Source organism: Hyaena hyaena, unplaced genomic scaffold, assembly GCF_003009895.1.
Source record: "Hyaena hyaena isolate Hyena2069 unplaced genomic scaffold, ASM300989v1 scaffold_93, whole genome shotgun sequence".
NCBI classification, from domain to species: Eukaryota; Metazoa; Chordata; class Mammalia; order Carnivora; family Hyaenidae; genus Hyaena; species Hyaena hyaena.
The window spans coordinates 409,010-427,091 of record NW_024080724.1 but is presented as its reverse complement, the minus strand read 5'-3'; the positions used below and the strand labels follow the sequence as shown (position 1 = coordinate 427,091).

General features: G+C 46.7%; 1 protein-coding gene across 2 annotated transcripts in view; it reads left to right on the top strand.

The window, feature by feature from the left end:
- Window positions 1–16,013, top strand: part of GALNT12 (polypeptide N-acetylgalactosaminyltransferase 12) — a 40,067-nt gene extending 24,054 nt beyond the window's left edge. For both annotated transcript variants that reach the window (XM_039234859.1, XM_039234858.1), the window contains 6 exons: window positions 2,789–2,906; window positions 4,295–4,471; window positions 6,806–6,937; window positions 12,131–12,244; window positions 13,225–13,371; window positions 15,590–16,013. In XM_039234859.1, the coding sequence (XP_039090790.1) occupies window positions 2,789–2,906; window positions 4,295–4,471; window positions 6,806–6,937; window positions 12,131–12,244; window positions 13,225–13,371; window positions 15,590–15,727 (826 nt within the window). In that variant the 3' untranslated portion in view covers window positions 15,728–16,013. The remainder of the gene's footprint in view (window positions 1–2,788; window positions 2,907–4,294; window positions 4,472–6,805; window positions 6,938–12,130; window positions 12,245–13,224; window positions 13,372–15,589) is intronic.
- The last annotated feature ends 2,069 nt before the right edge of the window (window positions 16,014–18,082 follow it).

Sequence of the window (18,082 nt, the reverse complement as noted above, 5' to 3'; positions counted from 1 at the left end):
GCTCACTTTAACCATTTTTTTAAGTGTTCAGTTCAATGGTATCAAGCACCTTCACAATATTGTGTGACCTTCACTTTCAGAACTTTTTCATTGTCTCGTACGAAAACTCTATACCCATTGGGCAATGACTCCCCTATCTGTTCTTCTTAATGCCCTGGTCCCTTCTATTCTACTCTCTGTCTCGATTAATTTCCCTAGTCTAGATTGCTCATATAAGTGGAATCACACAATATTTGTCCTTTTGTGTCTGGCTTCCTTCACTCCACATAATGTTTTCAAGGTTCTTCCAGAACCCACTCCTTTTTATGGCTGAAAACAATATTCTACTGTACAGACATCCATGTTTATGTATCCATTCACCTGCTGATGGCCACGGGTTGTTTCTACCATTTGGTTATTGTGAACAATGCAGTTGTGAATATTGATATACCGTTACCTGTTTGAGTCCCTGTTTTCAGGTTTTTGAGGTGCACACCCAGGAGCGCACTTGGTGGGTCATATGATAGTTTCATGCTTAACATTTTGAGGACATGCCGTCAGGTCCTTTTTCAAGTGGGCGATAGGTGGACCTGGGGTGAATGGGCCACCTTTGGCCAGTGGGTGAGCCTGAGTCTGAGTAGAGTGGGTTCAGCGGGGAGTTAGTTGCTCTCATTCTTTGAGGCTTCTTCCTTCCCTTCCAATTTCAGGACCAAATAGGGGGTAGGTATAGGAGTCAGGCAGATGGAGGTCAGACATCAGCATTATTGCTGGTGTGTTGAGCTGGAAATGGTGTCCTAGATCTGCACCCATGTTTGGGTGAGGCCTTGAGATGAGCCACTGGCCAGAGGGAAATACCTATGGAAATACAGAGGGAAATACCTAGGGAAATACAGTCTTAAGAGATGGTTGGTAGAGGGGTGCCTGGGTGGCTAAGTGTCTGACTCTTTTTTTTTAAATTTTTTTTTTTTTTTTAATGTTTTTATTTATTTCTAGGAGAGAGAGAGAGAGACAGTGTGAGCAGGGGAGGGTCAGAGAGAGAGGGAGTCACAGACTGAAACAGGCTCCAGGCTCTGAGCTGGCAGTCAGCACAGAGCCCGACGCGGGGCCCGAACCCACGAACCGCGAGATCATGACCTAAGCGAAAGTCGGACGCTTAACCGACTAAGCCACCCAGGCGCCCCAAGTGTCTGACTCTTGATTTTGCCTCAGGTCATGAGTTTGAGCCCCACATGGGGCACACTGTCAGTGTGGAGCCTGCTTGGATTCTCTCTCTCTCTGCCTCTCCCCTGCTTATGCTCTCTCTCTCTCTCAAAAATAAATAAAGAAAACGAGAGATGGGGGTAGAGAAATGAACAAGGCCAAGTCATGTCCAGCCTGCAAGGCCAAAGACGGGGCTTTGGACTTTACCCTGAGAGGGTAGAAGCCACTGAAGGGATTTGAGCTGGAAATACCATTTGCCTGTTGCATTCTTTAAAGATTGCTGGATGCCATGTTGGCAAGGGGCCTGGAGGGGGCAGGGCCGTGGGCAGGGACCTTGTTAGGAGGCATCATAATCTTCGAGTCAGGAATGCTGGTGCAGAAGAAGATGGAGGGAAACGGAGTATTCCAGAGATGTTGTGGTGGAGGAACTGAGAGAGACTGAGTGGGAAGGGGGAAGGCAGGGATTGTGGTGACACCCAGGCTTCTGTAGGAGTCCTGAGCGACATCCTACTCAACCTTTCACCAAACAGATTTGTAAACTGAGGTTCAGAGTAGGAAGGATCTTATCCAGGGTCACACCTCCAGCCTGGGAAACTGACATGAACTCCCATGGTCCCCCCACCCAACACACACACACATGTGCTCAGGGGTGTCATGGCCAGCTCCCCTTCCCTTCTTCTAATATCCCTGGGCCTCAGTTTCCTCACCTGTGAAATAGGTACAAGCATATCTACCCTGCCTATTCCCTAGATTTAAGGATGAAACACGTGGAAGTGCTTTGTAGTCTAGAGCCTTCCCTTCCATAGGGAATCTTCCTGTCCTTTTCTTGTTGGCCCAGAGCTTGGAATGCAGGAAAGCCAACACTTCGGCAAGGCCCAGAAGCACTGACATTTTTAAACAGTTAGACTCTTGATGATGGACAGCTTTCTACTTCCGAACACATTCCTCGGCCCCTGCATCTCTTGGTGTGTTGACCTTTCAGCTTTCTGCTGTGGTAGGAGGGAAGGCTTGGGCCATTTCTAGAGCCAGAGGAACCTGCTGGGCAGAAAAGAAGGCTGGCTGAAGAAGCAGGCCAAAACTGGCCATCGGGGTCCTGGAGGGAGGCCACTCATGCAGGAGAGGAATGGGCCCCGGGGGAGCTTTAAGAAAGAGTTGCCTCCTGTGGTCTTCTATGCTCCCTGTGACCGTGTGACCAAGGCCACTGCAGCCCAGCGCCAGCCATCCTCTTGGGGAGCGTGTCTCCTGAACTCTCCGTGTCATCTGTGCTTCTAGAGGTGCAAGGTTTTATCTCGCTCTCAGGCCTGTGCTCATGCTGGTATCTTCTGGGAGAAACATTCCATTCCTCTCTTCTGCCAACTCCTCCATGTTCTTCGGGCCTCGTTTCCTCTGGGAAACTGAACCCTACGCACCTGCCCCAGAATCTCCCCTCTGTGCCCACAAGGCGCTGCCTGTTGAGATGTTGCTGAGCCTCCCGAGGGCAGGGACTGTGGGGCACATCTATGCCTCCGGGCCCGGTGCAAGTCTTGGTACAGAGCGCAGAGGCGGCTGGGCAGCCGGTGGACAGTTTACCTGCTACTCACACTACAACATGGTTGTCACACTCTCCTAGGTCTCCAACAATGGCTGGAGGGCTGTTTGCTGTGAGTAAGAAATATTTTGAATATCTGGGGTCTTATGATACAGGAATGGAAGTTTGGGGCGGAGAAAACCTCGAATTCTCCTTCAGGGTAAGTATTCCGGTCTTCTCTTTGGACTCACCCTTCACCTGTCCTCTCTGTCTGTCTGGGAATGATGGGATTTGCCAGGAGAACCTGGCGGACTTCTCCACCTTGCGGTTTTTAGCGGTTTTTATCTACTGATCCTGAAAGATGATACTAGTAGCATTCACATCCTGCAAACCTGCTTGCCTTCTTGTTTGAACTTTTACAAAAGTGTCCTTTTCATAGATCTGGGGCAGGGAAGGGCCTTGCAGGTCACCTAGTACTTTTCTCTCACTACAGCGGGGAGAAACTGGGGCCCAGAGAGGGGAAGTGACTGGCTCAAGTTCACCCACACAGTGAGTGGCAGAGACGGGGCTAAACCCCAGGCCCTTTCTTCCCACACCCATCGTTTGGAGCCTTGATTTGCTTGTTTACTTATGAAATAACCTGTTTAGCACAGTGACTTTCAAACTCTGCCACATATGAGTGTCGTTTAACAAAGAACTTGTTTAAAAAGGCACATTTATAGGTATAGTCTCCAAAAAGTGAGGTTCAGTAGATTTTTGGTAGGGCAGGAATCTGCTTTTTGGGACAAGCCCACTTCCTGATTCTGCTGATCAAGGCCCACAGATGGCCCCTTTGAGAAGCCACTAGCATTTCAGTGGGTTTTCCAGTTAACCGAATCCTGTCCTTTAAGTATCAACATTTTATGCCAACGTCTCTACTTTTTAATAGAAAATTTTGAATTTCTGTAGTATTTTATATGGTGTCCTGCTTAGAAAGAGTTAATAAGAATTGGCCCTCCTCTGAGGACTCACACCCGCCGTGATTAAGTACCAGATACTACCCCTGGTCGTGGATCCTGGGGACAGTGGGGTGTTCATGGCCCTCTGCCCCAGCATGGGACGGTCTCAGACAAGTCAGCCCGTTGAGGTCAAGGATGTGCTTTAATGGTCTTTCTGCCTCTTCCCAGGTGTCAGGCTGCTCCGCCTCCCTCTAGAAGTTCTTCCTTTCCCCCTTCCAAACCTCTCTTCTTACTTGCTGCTTTCCTATCTTCTGTGGCTAGGAGATCAGGTAACGAGCCTGGGTTCTACATAATGAGTAATGGGTTCCCAGTGAGGCCAGATATGGGTGCTCCTGAGAGTCAAGTGCATGAGCTCTGGTGCATGAACTTTGGGATCTTGCTTCTGAAGGCTTATTTGTCTTTGGGGCTGTGTTCTTGCTCCTTGACTGCAGTCTGTGTCCTGAATGTGCAGGGGAGGTGGCCTCCTATCCCATGGAGGGTGAGGCCCCGGCAGTGTTCATCATGATGTCTGTGTGCCCGGCCTCCTTGCTGCAGGCGCTGTGGACCAGCAGCTCTCCCTTCCCTCCTCCCGCCACTCACCCACCTGGCCTCCTCCCTGCTCTGTGCACAGATCTGGCAGTGCGGTGGGACCTTGGAGACACACCCGTGCTCTCACGTTGGCCACGTTTTCCCCAAGCAAGCTCCCTACTCCCGCAGTAAGGCTCTGGCCAACAGTGTCCGAGCGGCTGAAGTGTGGATGGATGAATATAAAGAACTCTACTACCATCGCAGCCCCCATGCCCGCTTGGTGAGTTCCCCCGCCCACCTGCACCCCAGCTGAGCCCCTTATTCTACCCCCCAACCACCATCGTGGACCTGGTTCCAGAAATAGATACAAGTAGGGGAAGACTTTATTCCTGCTTTTATAATAATGCATTCATATTGATTCTCATTATTCACAGTAATTATGGTCTGTGTTGTCATTGCAAACACTGCATTCAAGACTACGGAGGCCTCGGCTTCTCGGGGAAATACACATTAGCTTCCTTCAGGCCTCTTGCAGGTTGACATTTTTACCAATGGATCAATATATAACTTGGTTTTATGTATATTTCTCTTGAAAGATTCTTTCCCTTGGACTTATGGCCAACAGCCCGGTAATGCGTGCCTAAGCCACACACTCTCTCCCCCAGGCACAACACAACCTCTTGCCCCGAGGAACACTAGCCAGCCCCTCAGCACCGCACTTGGGGGCCTCTTAAACAGTGAGGTCACCGACACAATGCGGCAAAGCCTGAAAAAGTGGCACTGGGTGGACAAGCTGAGACGTGATCTCAGCTAGGAGCATCAGGTGGGGTGGCTCGGATTTTTCACCTCTCTCTGGACGTGTTTGCAGATGACGGTGGTGGTACAAAGCCACAGGTATTTATTTTAGGGTCACAAATAAGCTTTAGCAAAGAGGTCCACTGGTCTGCACTGGCCGGCTCTGCGGGCCCCCGGACTGGGTGCCCACTCTGCACTAGCACACGCTAAAATGAAAATGAACATCTCTTTTTCTGAATCCTTACAACAGCCCTTCAGGATAGCTATGAAATTCTCATTTTTTATTTATTATTACTTTTTTAAATGTTTGTTTATTTTTGATAGACAGTGTATGAATGGGGGAGGGCCAGAGAGGGAGACACAGAATCTGAAGCAGGTTCCAGGCTCTGAGCTGTCAGCACAGAGCCTGACACGGGGCTCGAACTCATGAACTACGAGATCATGACCTGAACAGTCAGACACTCAACTGACTGAGCCACTAAGGCACCCCAACTCCCACTTTATAGATGCCAGAACTGAAGCTCAGAGAGCTTGTCTAAGGCCTTGTGGGGGATGTGGGCAGAACTGAGCCTGGGGCGTGTGGAGCCTGCTCCCTGCTCTGCAGAGCCCTATGGACCTGCCCCTGACCTTCCCCTTGGCACCTCTCTGCCTCTGGGCTCCATGGCCATTGGTTCCTCTGTCCTGCCCAAGACTGCAGGGTGGAAACATTTGCTCCTTCCTGTTACCCAGTCTGGCACCCACAGCTCTCTCTTTCCGAGGTTCCCAGAGAATGACATACCTTTTGTATGTATGCCCATGGCTGAGTGTTAAAATGGATATTTGGTTGACGATGAGGTACAATGACTTATCAAAAGAAGACCCTCTGGGAAATTAAGTAAAAATCTGAAATTTTGCTCAAACTTTTTCCTGTGGTTACCATTTTGTTACATATTTAGCCTGTTAAATTTTACTACTTTAACATCATAGTGCAAGGGCAGTAATAGCGCTCGACATTGCTCTCGTGGCTATGCTAAATAGATGCTTGCTTTATTTAATTATTTAGAAGTTTAAAAAATTTTGTAATGTATATTTATTTTTTAGAGAGAGAGAGAGAGACACAGAGTGGGAGAGGGGAGGGACAGAAAGAGAAGGAGACACAGAATCCAAAATAGGTTCCAGGCTCTGAGCTGTCAGCACAGAGCCTGATGTGGGTCTTGAACTCACGAACGGTGAGATCATGACCTGAGCTGAAGTTGGAAGCTTAACCAACTGAGCCACTCAGGCGCCCCAATTATTTAGAAGTTCTTAATCACTTGTTTTGTCCAGAAAACTAAACTTCCCAAGTATTTATCACTACAGCACTTGGCACTTAACATTGTAAGCATATCTGCAGATGTCAGTTTGTTGAGCACATAAGGTCTATGCACGTGACTACATTGAGAATATTCTGTGTTTGAAAGTGAACGCTTCAGGAATCAGGAGTAGTTCAGAACGTCAGGGTGTGTGTACTCTATGGATGTTCGCTGCTCTGTGATCATACACGCCTCGATGGTGCAGATACATGGGTCCAGCCCCAGGACTCGGCTCCCAGACTTCATTACCAGGTGCTTTGGGACCTTCCCTTGTGCACCTGGCCACACCTCCTTGTAGTGAGAGCACCCGAGAATGCAGTTGTTTGTGTGACGGGCTCTCCTGCCAGGTGCTATCACTGGTCTGTACAGGGCCCAGCACACTGTGGATGCTGAGTAAATGCTGTGGAGGAAGAGAGTATCCGTGGAGATAAGGCTTTGATGGGAAGCACATAACCTGCAGGGACTCACTGCTTTTGCTGTTTCCTCAGGAGCCCTTTGGCGATGTGACAGAGAGGAAGCAGCTCCGTGCAAAGCTCCAGTGTAAGGACTTCAGGTGGTTCTTGGAGAACGTGTACCCAGAACTTCACGTGCCTGAAGACAGGCCTGGCTTCTTTGGGATGGTGAGCGTGACGGGCCTGTGGTGGGTAGGGGCTTTTCTGAACAACCAGTCCTGGCCAAGAAAGGCCCCTTCTTGGGGACTGCTAGCCTTCCTCGCCCCTGCTCCCCTCCCCGCTTTCATCCACTGTCTTTCCATCTCCCTATGTCTGGGCCTCAAGTCTGGAATGGCAGCACTAGAAGCCGTCTCCAAATTGGTGACTATAAGCCTCCCATTTTATAGACGAAGAAACTGAGGCTCACTTAGTGTTCCCATGTTGGGTTTCACATTACTTCAAGCTTCAAATGGCTGGACCAGTTAATATTTCCCAACCTGGGGATTGCTAAAGGCAGTAGTGGAGGGAGAAGAGTCACTTCAGTTATTTCAGAGAACCTGAAAGAAATGTCTCTGGGATGAAGCCAACCAAAATGTCCAGTGCCTTTGGCTTTTGGGAGGAACGACACCAACTTAGGAAAGTGTCCTCTGCTGTGTTGTTGATCAGAAGTGCCCGTGTTCCATTCTGGAAGTCTTTGATAAATACAAAGCAGGACATTAATGCATTAAATTCAGTCTTCGTTATGAAAAGGTTCAAGCAGAGAGAATGATGTAATGAACCCTGTCCCCGAACTTCTAGAATTATGATGATTTTGCCTCTGTTGCTTTCTGTCTCCTCTGCTCCAACCTCTCACACTTCCCTTCACTCAAGCAAACCCCAGGCATCCTGTCATTTCACTCCTGTTTGCTTCCACACGCACATTTGTATGGATGGTGTCTTCTAAAATCACAGGCCATTATCACACCCCATCAAGTGAGCAGTAGTTTCTTGGTACCCTTTAATATCTAGCCCTTACCCAGATTCCCCTACTTTTTCACACCTCTGTTGGGGTAACTGGCTCATTCCAACCCCAGGGTCCAGATGAGGTCTTACATTGTGGTTGGCTGCCACATCTTCCCTCCCGCATCTCCTTCATTTAAGGCAGACCTCTTCCCTCCGCACTCCCCACTTTTGCTAATATTGTTGAAAGAAACAGCACCCATTGTCCAGTTGCACGTTTTACCCTTGGCATTACCTAACTGCGTCCTCGTGGTGTCTCTTAAATTGTGCCTCCCTCACCCATAGTCCTTAAAATGGAAGTGAGGTCCAAAGGGCTGAGTGGAATTGGACTCATCAGCCTTTTATGGCAAGAATACTTCACACGTCTGTTTTCTGCTCCTGCTTCAGCAACGCAGAGCACCTAACCTCTAGTTGTCCTGCTTCTAGCAATGAGATTGATCAGCGGGTCCATGGGGCCTCTCCGGGACCGGCCACCATCAGGGGCCACATCAGCCTCCTCTCGCGATTTCTGTAACTGTTAATAATCATCAACAGACCCGGGGCGCCTGGGTGGCTTAGTCGGTTAAGCGTCCGACTTTCGCTTAGGTCATGATCTCGCGGTTCGTGGTCTCGCGGTTCGTGGGTTCGAGCCCCGCGTCGGGCTCTGTGCTGACTGCCAGCTCAGAGCCTGGAGCCTATTTCAGAGTCTGCATCTCCCTCTCTCTCTGACCTCCCCTGCTCACGCTGTCCCTCTCTCTCTCCGAGAAATAAATAAAAATATTAAAAAAAAAATTATCATCAACAGACCCAAACTTCAAGTGGGGCTGTCAAATTGTGCTTTTTCTAATCCTTTCCTTTCTTCTGCATTATTAGCTGAGATGTTTTTGTAAAAGAAGAATGTTCCCTTGTTAAACTGGGACCATTTGGTATCCATGAAATTTAGAGTTCATACAGAGAAGGCATAACAAATTTTGGGGCACATGGGTGACTCAGTCAGTTAGGCATCCAACCCTTGATTTCAGCTCAGGTCATGATCTCCCAGTTCATGAGATCGAACCCCACATCAGGCTCTGCACTGATAGTGTGAAGCCTGCTTGGGATTCTCTCTCTCTCTCTCTCTCTCTCTCTCTTTCTCTCTCTGCCCCTCCCATGCTCAGTCTCTTTCTCTATCAAAATAAAAAAATGAACTTAAGAAAATTTTTAAAAAGAAGGGCGCCTGGGTGGCTCAGTTGGTTAAGCGTCCGACTTCAGCTCAGGTCATGATCTCGCGGTTTGTGGGTTCGAGCCCCGCGTCGAGCTCTGTGCTGACAGCCAGCTCAGAGCCTGGAGCCTGTTTCAGATTCTGGGTCTCCCTCTCTCTCTGACCTTCCCCTGCTCACGCTGTCTCTCTCTCTCTCAGAAATAAATAAAATACTTAAAAATTTTTAAAGAAAAGGCATAACAAAATTTTAAGTCCTTCTCTTTATTTGCCTGTTTTCGGAGTAAGAGTTAGTGCTTCAGGTTCCTCCAGTTGTATTGATGGGGTTGCTTTGTTTGTTTGTTGGCTCATTTGCTTTTTGGCATTTTCTTTCCTTGAGCATCACTGTAAGGCAGTGGGGTTTTATGTGGCCGCTGTGCTGCCGTTCGTCTGTTGGTTGTTTTTTTCTTTGAACTAGTCAGGTTGTCCATCTTTGGCTGGTGAGAACCTCTTTATTTTGGCTTCTGTGATCTTGACCCCTTGTAGTGGCCTGATTTCTCCCTTGATCCTGGCCATGCTTGTCTTTTGCATTTGCTGCCATCCGTCCTGGAGCCTCTGAGCTTTTCAGTGGGGAGCACTGTCCAGATCCCACAGTCCAGATGCCAGCGGTGGTCTCTGTATATAGATCATGCTCCATACCAGAAACGTAACGCTGGCCACATAAGTAATTAAATGTTGCTTACTTACTATATTTTGCTTTATTTTTAAAGTTTATTTATTTATTAAAAAAAATTTAATGTTTATTTTTGAGAGACAGAGAGACAGAGCACAAGTAGGGGAGGAGCAGCGAGAGAGGGAGACACAGAATCCAAACCAGGCTCCAGGCTCTGAGCTGTCAGCACAGAGCCCAATGCGGGGCTCAAACCCATGGACCTCACAGACTGTGAGATCATGACCTGAGCTGAAGCAGGACACATAACTGACTAAGCCACCCAGGCACTCTATTTATGTATTTTTGGGAAGAGAGCACAAGCATGAGAGGGGCAGAGAGAGGGGGACAGAGGATCAGAAGCAGGCTCCAGGCTCCAACCTGACAGCACAGAGCCTGACATGGGGCTCAAACCCACAAACCGCAAGATTGTGACCTGAGCTGAAGTCGGACACTCAACCAACTGAGCCACCCAGGTGCCCCTAGTAACCATATTTTCAAAAGGAGCAAGTAAAGTTAATAATATATTTTATTTAATTCAGTGTATCCCCAGCATTATCATTTCAACATGTAGTCAATGTAAAAATTTATCGAGATGCATTACCTCTTTTTCTCATACTGTCTTGAAATCTGCTGTGTATTTTACATTCACTGCATATCTTGATTTGGGCTTGGTCACGTTTCAAGTCGCCAGTAGCCACATGTGGCCAGTGGGTACCGTGTGGGATGCACAGCGCCATAGTTTTTCAGTGGGTAGAGAAAGGAAATGCATATTTTTGAGAAATAAATCATAAGTCCATACTGATATCTAAATTCAAATGTAATCTTACAGGATATTTTTTTCTTTGATATTAATTATCAAAAGATTAATTTCTTTGATATTACTTGTATTTCTTTTTTCTTACACAGAAAGTCTTAGTTTCAAAAATATTAACATATACTTATTTGCTTTGTCTTAAAAGATATTTAAGGGGTGCCTGGGTGGCTCAGTCGGTTAAGCATCTGACTTTGGCCTAGGTCATGATCTAATGGTTCGTGGGTTCAAACCCCATGTCAGGCTCTGTGCTGACAGCTAGCTCAGAGCCTGGAGCCTGCTTCAGATGCTATATTTCCCTCTCTCTCTCACCCTCCCATGCTCACACTGCCTCTCTTTCTCTCTCTCAGAAATAAATAAAAAAGATTTTTAAAAATAATAAACTTTAAGAGAATTAAAAAAAAGATATTTAAAGTAGTTTCAAAATAATAATACACTGTTACCACTGACAGTGTGATACTGAATGAGATTTAAGATTTCTTTGCAGCTCTATTTGTTTATAGAATATAGGTCGCGAAGAAAATGTAATCAAACATGAAATGTTCCAAAAAAACAAACAAACAAACAAACTATGGAATGTTCTAAAGTCACTTAATATCATTCTTCTTTCTGTTTCACCAACTTGATTCAGCTAGCTTAGTTTATCTCAGTTTTAGTTTGTAGAGGCTCCCACCTCTCTTTTAGTGTTTTTTCAGTTTCTTTCAAATCTTTCTGAACATAGGGAGTTCATTTGAGGTCACTGTCCTTTGGTGGTCAAGTGTGGGGACTACTTGGCTAGGTGACATTTGAGCCCTTCCAAATCTGAGATGCTCTGACTATTCTAAGTGTCTCCTGTTCCCAGATTTCTTCACAAAGCAAAGGGACTTCAGGAACATGGAAGTCTGTGCTTTGTGAGCTAGTGGGTTAGATTGTGGAAACTTCCTGCAATATGGCTGAGTTTTATCTTCAGAAACGGGCTAGTCAAAGGTAGACAAGGGCCGGGGAAGAAGAAGGGTACACACAGAGTTCGTTGAGGGGTCTTTGAACTCTCCAGAAAGGGGTTTGGAAGGTGTGTGTCTTTCCTTGGAGGCTCCTGAAAGGGAGATAGGTGCATGGTTTTTTCTCTTAGAATGATTGAAGGGCTTTAGATCTAAAAGGTACCTTAGACATGACATTAAATGAGGCAGCATTGAACGATGGAGAGAGCACTGGACTTGGAGTCTGAGTTCCTGGATTCAGACTCAGGCGTCTCCACTGCGTGACCTTGAGCTAGTCATTGGCTCTGTATTGTGCTGTTGCTGTAGTCTAGAATGGTGGACTTCTCATCTGGGAAATGGTGAGTCTCTCACATGGAACATCTTTTGCAGATGCCTACTTACAGGGGTCCTTGGTACAGGTGTGAGGCAACAACCCAACTCTGCACTGCACAGACCAGTGCAGTAATAAGGCTGCACCAATAAGAACTAGAGAGATAAGAGCTTTCAACCATAAAGAGTTGGTCTGTCTGCAACTCACATTTATCTTTGGAAATGGGGGTTATGATTCTTGCCTATGGTATAGAATGTGAAGGCACTTGCAAAACTAACAATCTAAGGAGCTCTTAACCATTGAGTCCGGTTCTTGACTCAATGACTCCTCTCCAATGGAGTCATTACCGTCGGGGCCTTGAGTGGGATCTATTGTGTATAAATCTGGACGCAAGTGCCACCTTTATGTTTTGTTTAGCTCCAGAACAAAGGACTGAAGGATTACTGCTTTGACTATAACCCTCCCAATGAAAACCAAATCGTGGGACACCAGGTCCTTCTCTACCACTGCCATGGATTGGGTCAGAACCAGGTAGGTGCTCCTTCTCTGCAGTTTGACATTCTTGAGACAAGAGACAGCAGACAGCAGGAGCCTGCATGCTCAAGGGACCATTGGTGTGGGTCTTTAAAGAGAGAAATGAGGGGAAATCTCTGTTTTGTTTTTAAATAAATATTTGATTTTTTTTTGCATTATAAGGGTACTATATGCTCTTGCAGAATATTTGGGAAATATAAGCAGTAAGTGAATGACAGGACCCAACAGCCACCATTAGAATTAAGACGTGGTTATTTCCTTCCTTTCTTTTGCAAGGCCTTTGGATGATGTGTTTTAAATAGTTATTATCACAATGTGTATACGCTTTATATTCCATTCTTTCCACTTATTTCATCGTACTTTTTGTGTGTTATTAGACATAATTTGAGAATGTCATTCCTAATGGCCTCTTGATAATCCTTTGTGTGGGTGTATTACCTTTAGTTAACTGGTCCCCTGCCTGCCTGTTTTTGTGATGGTAAAGTAACCCTGCCACTAATCTCTGGTCAGAAAAAAAGGGGGGGTGGGGAAGCAACAGATCTGCGAGTCGGATGACTTCCTTAGAATGAATGCTTGAGGAGAATTCTAGGTTTTGATGGACAGTGTCACGTAAAGCCGTGTTTAGGGCAATGGCTGGCCGCCTGGGCACTTGTGTCTGGGATAAGCGCTGAGCATCAGGCTGGGCAGGGGAGCAAGTTCTGGAAGGGAAGGTCTGTGCATTGCAATAGGGTCCCAGCCCCGGAGGCAGATAAACCACCAGGGCGGGCCCGTGGAGGATGCAGGAGACGGAGAACAGGGAAATATTGGTTCCTTGGACCTTCAAAGCCTTCCTGCCCTAAGAAGTGTCTGACACCTAGAGATGACCGGGTGGGATTCGAGTTTCTTCCAGATCCGAGTCACCCTGGGCTCTCGTCCAGCCATCTCCCTCTTTCCACATCTGAGAGTAACTGGTGCACGATTGGCTGCTCCGTTTTTAGTTTTTCGAGTACACGTCCCAGAATGAAATACGCTATAACACTCACCAGCCAGAGGCCTGCATCGCTGTGGACGCAGGAATGGACATTCTCATCATGCAACTCTGCCAGGAAACTGCCCCCGAGAATCAGAAGTTCATCTTGCGGGAGGTAAGGGAACAGTCTGCTGCCCTCCTTGTTCTCGGTCCGTAGGCTGCGGAGGGGAGAGTGGAGGTAAGGCATGCTCCCTGACACTGTCCTCGAGGGTCTCAGGGATGCGGCCACCTATGGGAGACCGAGGAGTTCACCATGGACCCAAGAGTATGGTCGGGGGCCCAGCACCCAGCATCAGGAGTGCTTTGACTCCTGTCTGGTCATTCCAGTCTCCTTAGACCGTGAGCCACAGTCCTAGAGTGAGGAGCTATCGTGGACACACTCGAAGATGAAATGGGCTTTATTTTATTTTATTTTATTTTTAAATATTTTTATTTATTTCTAAGAGAGAGAGAGACCGTGAGCAGGGGAGGGTCAGAGAGAGAGGGAGTCACAGACTCTGAAACAGGCTTCAGGCTCCGAGCTGGCATCAGCACAGAGCCCGACGCGGGGCTCGAGCCCATGAACCGCGAGATCATGACCAAAGTGAAAGTCAGACGCTTAACCGACTAAGCCACCCAGGCGCCCCAAATGATGAAATGGGCTTTAAATGAGTGAAACCAATAGCTAACGTGTGAGGATGTGAGGTTCGATCCAGGGGCAAGCTACTCTATTTCGTTAAGCCTCATTTTCCCCAGCTATAAAATGGGAGCAATAATAGCAACCTGTCTACCTCTAGTGTAGATTAGATATACAGCAGAAATAGTCCTTGGAAACCATAAATCTCTAGAAAGATCAGTTGTTGCCTGCAGGGTAATCACCAAGAAAACCTCTCTCTGATGGAGCCGGCTCTCATTGAATAGTGAATGTTGCTTTGGAATTGGGTATTATTTCAGGCCCGCAAGGCGCTAGCCCCGCCACACTTGGCAACAGGCCGTAATGCCGCTTGTGTATCTGTCAAATCTAAAAAAAAAAAAAGCACTCGAGGGAGTAAATCCAAAGAAAATAATTCAAAAGAAGAAATGAGTTCACTTTTATCTTCATAGGAAGCTTTCATTTCCAGCCTGGCCCCAGGGATGGGAAGAGTGGTCTCATTTGGTAATAAATGGGTTAATTCTAAGCACGATTAGAAGTTGGAGTACACTTTCCTGTAGCAAATATGATTATCAGTGAAATTTGCGGGCTACCTGGACAAGCCTGCACCGTGGTGCTATCCCTCTGATATCAAAAATAAGAGGGAAGAGACTTCTGCAAACCCCTGGTCTGTGGTTCTCTGCATTGCCAGCCCCTGTCTCCTTCTCTCGTTTCTTCTAACTTTGTGTAAGCCCTCAAGGAATAGTCATGCAAGCTAGAAATCATAAAATTGGTTTGAAATGTCATTAAAATTTTATCTTAAATTTCAGTGACCAATTAAAGAAAAGTAAGTTTCCTTAGAAAGGTGTGAAAAGGGATGCTATATTTAATGATTTCCTTTTATGGTACTCTGAAGGCAACGTTTGAGCTCTTTTAAGGGTTTTCAGGGTTAATATTTTTGAGATTCTTCTGCATATAATTTTATTCCTAAAGGTTTCTCCTTCCCTGTGACAAGTATGTCACTTGCTCAGCCATGATTAAGTTCCCTGGGAACTTAAGCTTACAGCAGAGAGGTGGAGAGAAAAAACAAACTCCAGGATGGGGGAAGAGGCTTGCTTAGCTAACTCAAGAACAGTTGGGAAAAGGAAGAGAAGGGGAAGGCATTAAAGAGGACCATGATCTTTGGGGGATGGGGCAATTGGCACAGTCCCGCAGAACCCGTGTCCTCAGGTGACTTGTCCCCCCGCCCAGCTGTTCTCTGGCTGAGCTGGGGCTGCAGCCAAGTTTCCTGATTCTGCATTCTGCAAACGTAAGAGAAGGAGGTCGCCAGGGCTGGAATTAAGTTGACTTAAAGGAAGTGAATGACATAATAAAGGATCTTTGATCCTGATTTCTCTGAAGAAGAGTAGCAGTAGCGAGGAGACGTGGGGTCTGGCAGATCCCCAGAGCAGCCAGCAGGTGGCACCACTGGCCCTGCCGGTGGAGCTAGGGACCCTGGTGAGGAGCTCCCCTGAGAGGCGAGCCTGACGAGCTTGTCCACGCCTGGCCCTGTCTACGCACAGGCGGCCCTGGGTGCCTCAGCACAGAGCAGACGTAGTGCTCAGTAAGTATTTCTGTAATAGTAAAAATCATCTGAGCTCTTAACACATTTTAAGGAAAAAGATACTTTCTGAGGAATAATTTGTATTTCTCTTAAACAGCCAGTATGTATTCTCTCTCGTAGGATGGCTCCCTATTTCACGTACAGTCCAACAAATGCGTCCAGGCTGAGAAGAAGGCATTCAGTGACAGCTTCGTACCATTCCTACGGCTCTGTACCAACTCGGAACACCAGAAGTGGTTCTTCAAGGAACACATGTAATAAAGCGTCACTGTACCAAGGAGCTTCACAGAGTGGCAGAGCCCGTGGACTCTGTGCCCAACAGAGACTTAGCTGAGTATGGTGACAGACCCACCCCGGCCCCGGCTGCCTTGCTTTTCTAAGGAAGTCATTTTGCAATCTGTGAAAGTGACTCTGGATTTAATCAGCTTTGTACTGATTTGGAAACCTTCAAATTGCTCCCAAATGCCCTGTTTTCAAAGGGTGATCATAAAATGTTAACTCGTGGCATTCAGAGAATTAAAACCTTTAAATATTTTTCTATCAAGATGTATGTCCTACTGTCATGTGTTTCTGTTAACCCCTAGCTAAGAGGTAAATCTTCTCTTTGGGTGTTTGCAAGGGTGTTCTCAGGCATGAAGATGTTTGCGTGTGTGGAGATCAGACTCCTGTAATGTGTTCTGCGTACACTGGTAACACCTCAAGCATGGGGTTAGGTTTTTCTCAGTGTAGACAGATGGGCACGAGGAACATTGTACTGATTCTGTCACACTGTAGAGATATTCCAGGTTTGTTGAAATAAAGAATGCCATTTTCTTATGTGTTGCCATCATAGGCAAAATTCCAGTGAATGTTTGTATTAGCTAAAGAGGACTAAACCAAAGCTAATGTCTTTAAAAAAAATTTTTTTTAACGTTTATTTATTTTTGAGAGAGATAGAGACAAAGAGTGGGAGTGGGAAAGGAGCAGAGAGAGGGGGAGGCACAGAATCCAAAGCAGGCTCCAGGCTCTGAGCTCCGAGCCCAACAAACTGCGAGATTGTGACCTGAGCCGAGGACGGATGCTTAACCTACTTAGCCACCCAGGCACCCCGCCAAAGCTGAAGTCGTAAAGGTAGGTTGTGACTTGCCAAGCCACGGTCAGCTCGCAGCACACTGTGGCCTTCTGACAGTGCCTAGCTGTGATGTGGCTGGCTGCTTTCTGTGATTACCTCTGTGGCTTTAAAACGCATTTATGTCATTTTACTTTTTAATCACACATTAGCATCAGGGGAAATTTAATGTGCTCTATGAAACGTGGTTTTCAAATTTGTTCATTAATAAGATGTGGTCCTTAAACCCGTGTTCAGTTCCTTGCCAGAGCAGCCCCTGCTGCTGTCTCTGTCTGTAATTCTGATCTGTGAACTAGTCCAGATCCACCTCTGAGATCTTGTTAACCTGAGGACATCAGTGTGGCCATTAAAAGGAAACTATGAGGACACTGCAGAAATTTGTTTTTGTAACCAGTCAGATGTGAGCACGAAGACACAGGCGTACTTGATTTCAAGGTACATGCCCTACCCCCTCAGGCTGTTTTAAAAACATCCTCCCTTCTCTGATCTATCTGGTTTAACAATCACCCAGAACAACTCCAACTGACCTGGCAAGTGTCCATCCGATGCCTCTTAACCACTCTGAACTTCAGTTTCTTCTTCTGTCAAATGAGAATAAAGAAGCTAGCCTTGGGGAGGAGTTATGAGGATTACATAACAGAGCAGATGAGGACTCAGTTTAGTCCCTGGCATGCAGTACAGGCTCATTAAATTTCTAGTTTCATAAATAATGTGTTATAAAATGTGAAGCACAATAAACATCAGCGGGCATTTCTTCAAAAATAAGTATTAAAGAATTTAGTGATTTTATCTTTATGGGATTAACTAGCTCATTGGCAGGCAGGACTAGGGTATGAACCCCTTCCAGCACTGCTCACTTCTCTCGTAAATGGTTAAAGTGAGAAATCATATGTTATGCACATTTTACTGTTCTTGCATGTCAGCCCGAGCTTCATGCAGGGGCATGGGAAGATGGTTCAGGCAGACATAAATGGATGCCGACCAAATCCATAAAGAGTGCAGCGGTGGGCTCCTGGGTGGCTCAGTCGGTTAAGTGCCTGACTTTGGCTCAGATCATGATCTCATGGTTTGTGAGTTTGAGCTTTGGGTTAGGCTCTGTGGTGGCAGCTCAGAGCCGGGAGCCTCCTTCCGATTCTGTATCTCCCTTTCTCTCCCTGCCCCTCTCCCCCTCACACTCTGTCTCTCTTTCTCTCTCTCTTTCAAATAAATAAACATTAAAAAAAATAAAGTGCAAGGGTGCCACGACGTGTATTTTTGTGTGCGCTCGCTGGGCACTGCCACCAACTCGTTTGGCTTGAGAAGCCATCCCTCTTCCCCCTGCTATCTACTTATATGCGGTAATTTTTAGGGTAGAAAACTAATAAAAATAATATTTTTTTAGGACGCCAAGGGAAGTATTTTTACAGACTGGGAGGTAATTTATTTTGAGGAATATTTTGAGGAAATTTCCCTTCACTGATGGATGAGGAATCAGCCTGGTGTCTTCATCTGACCCACTGGAAGGT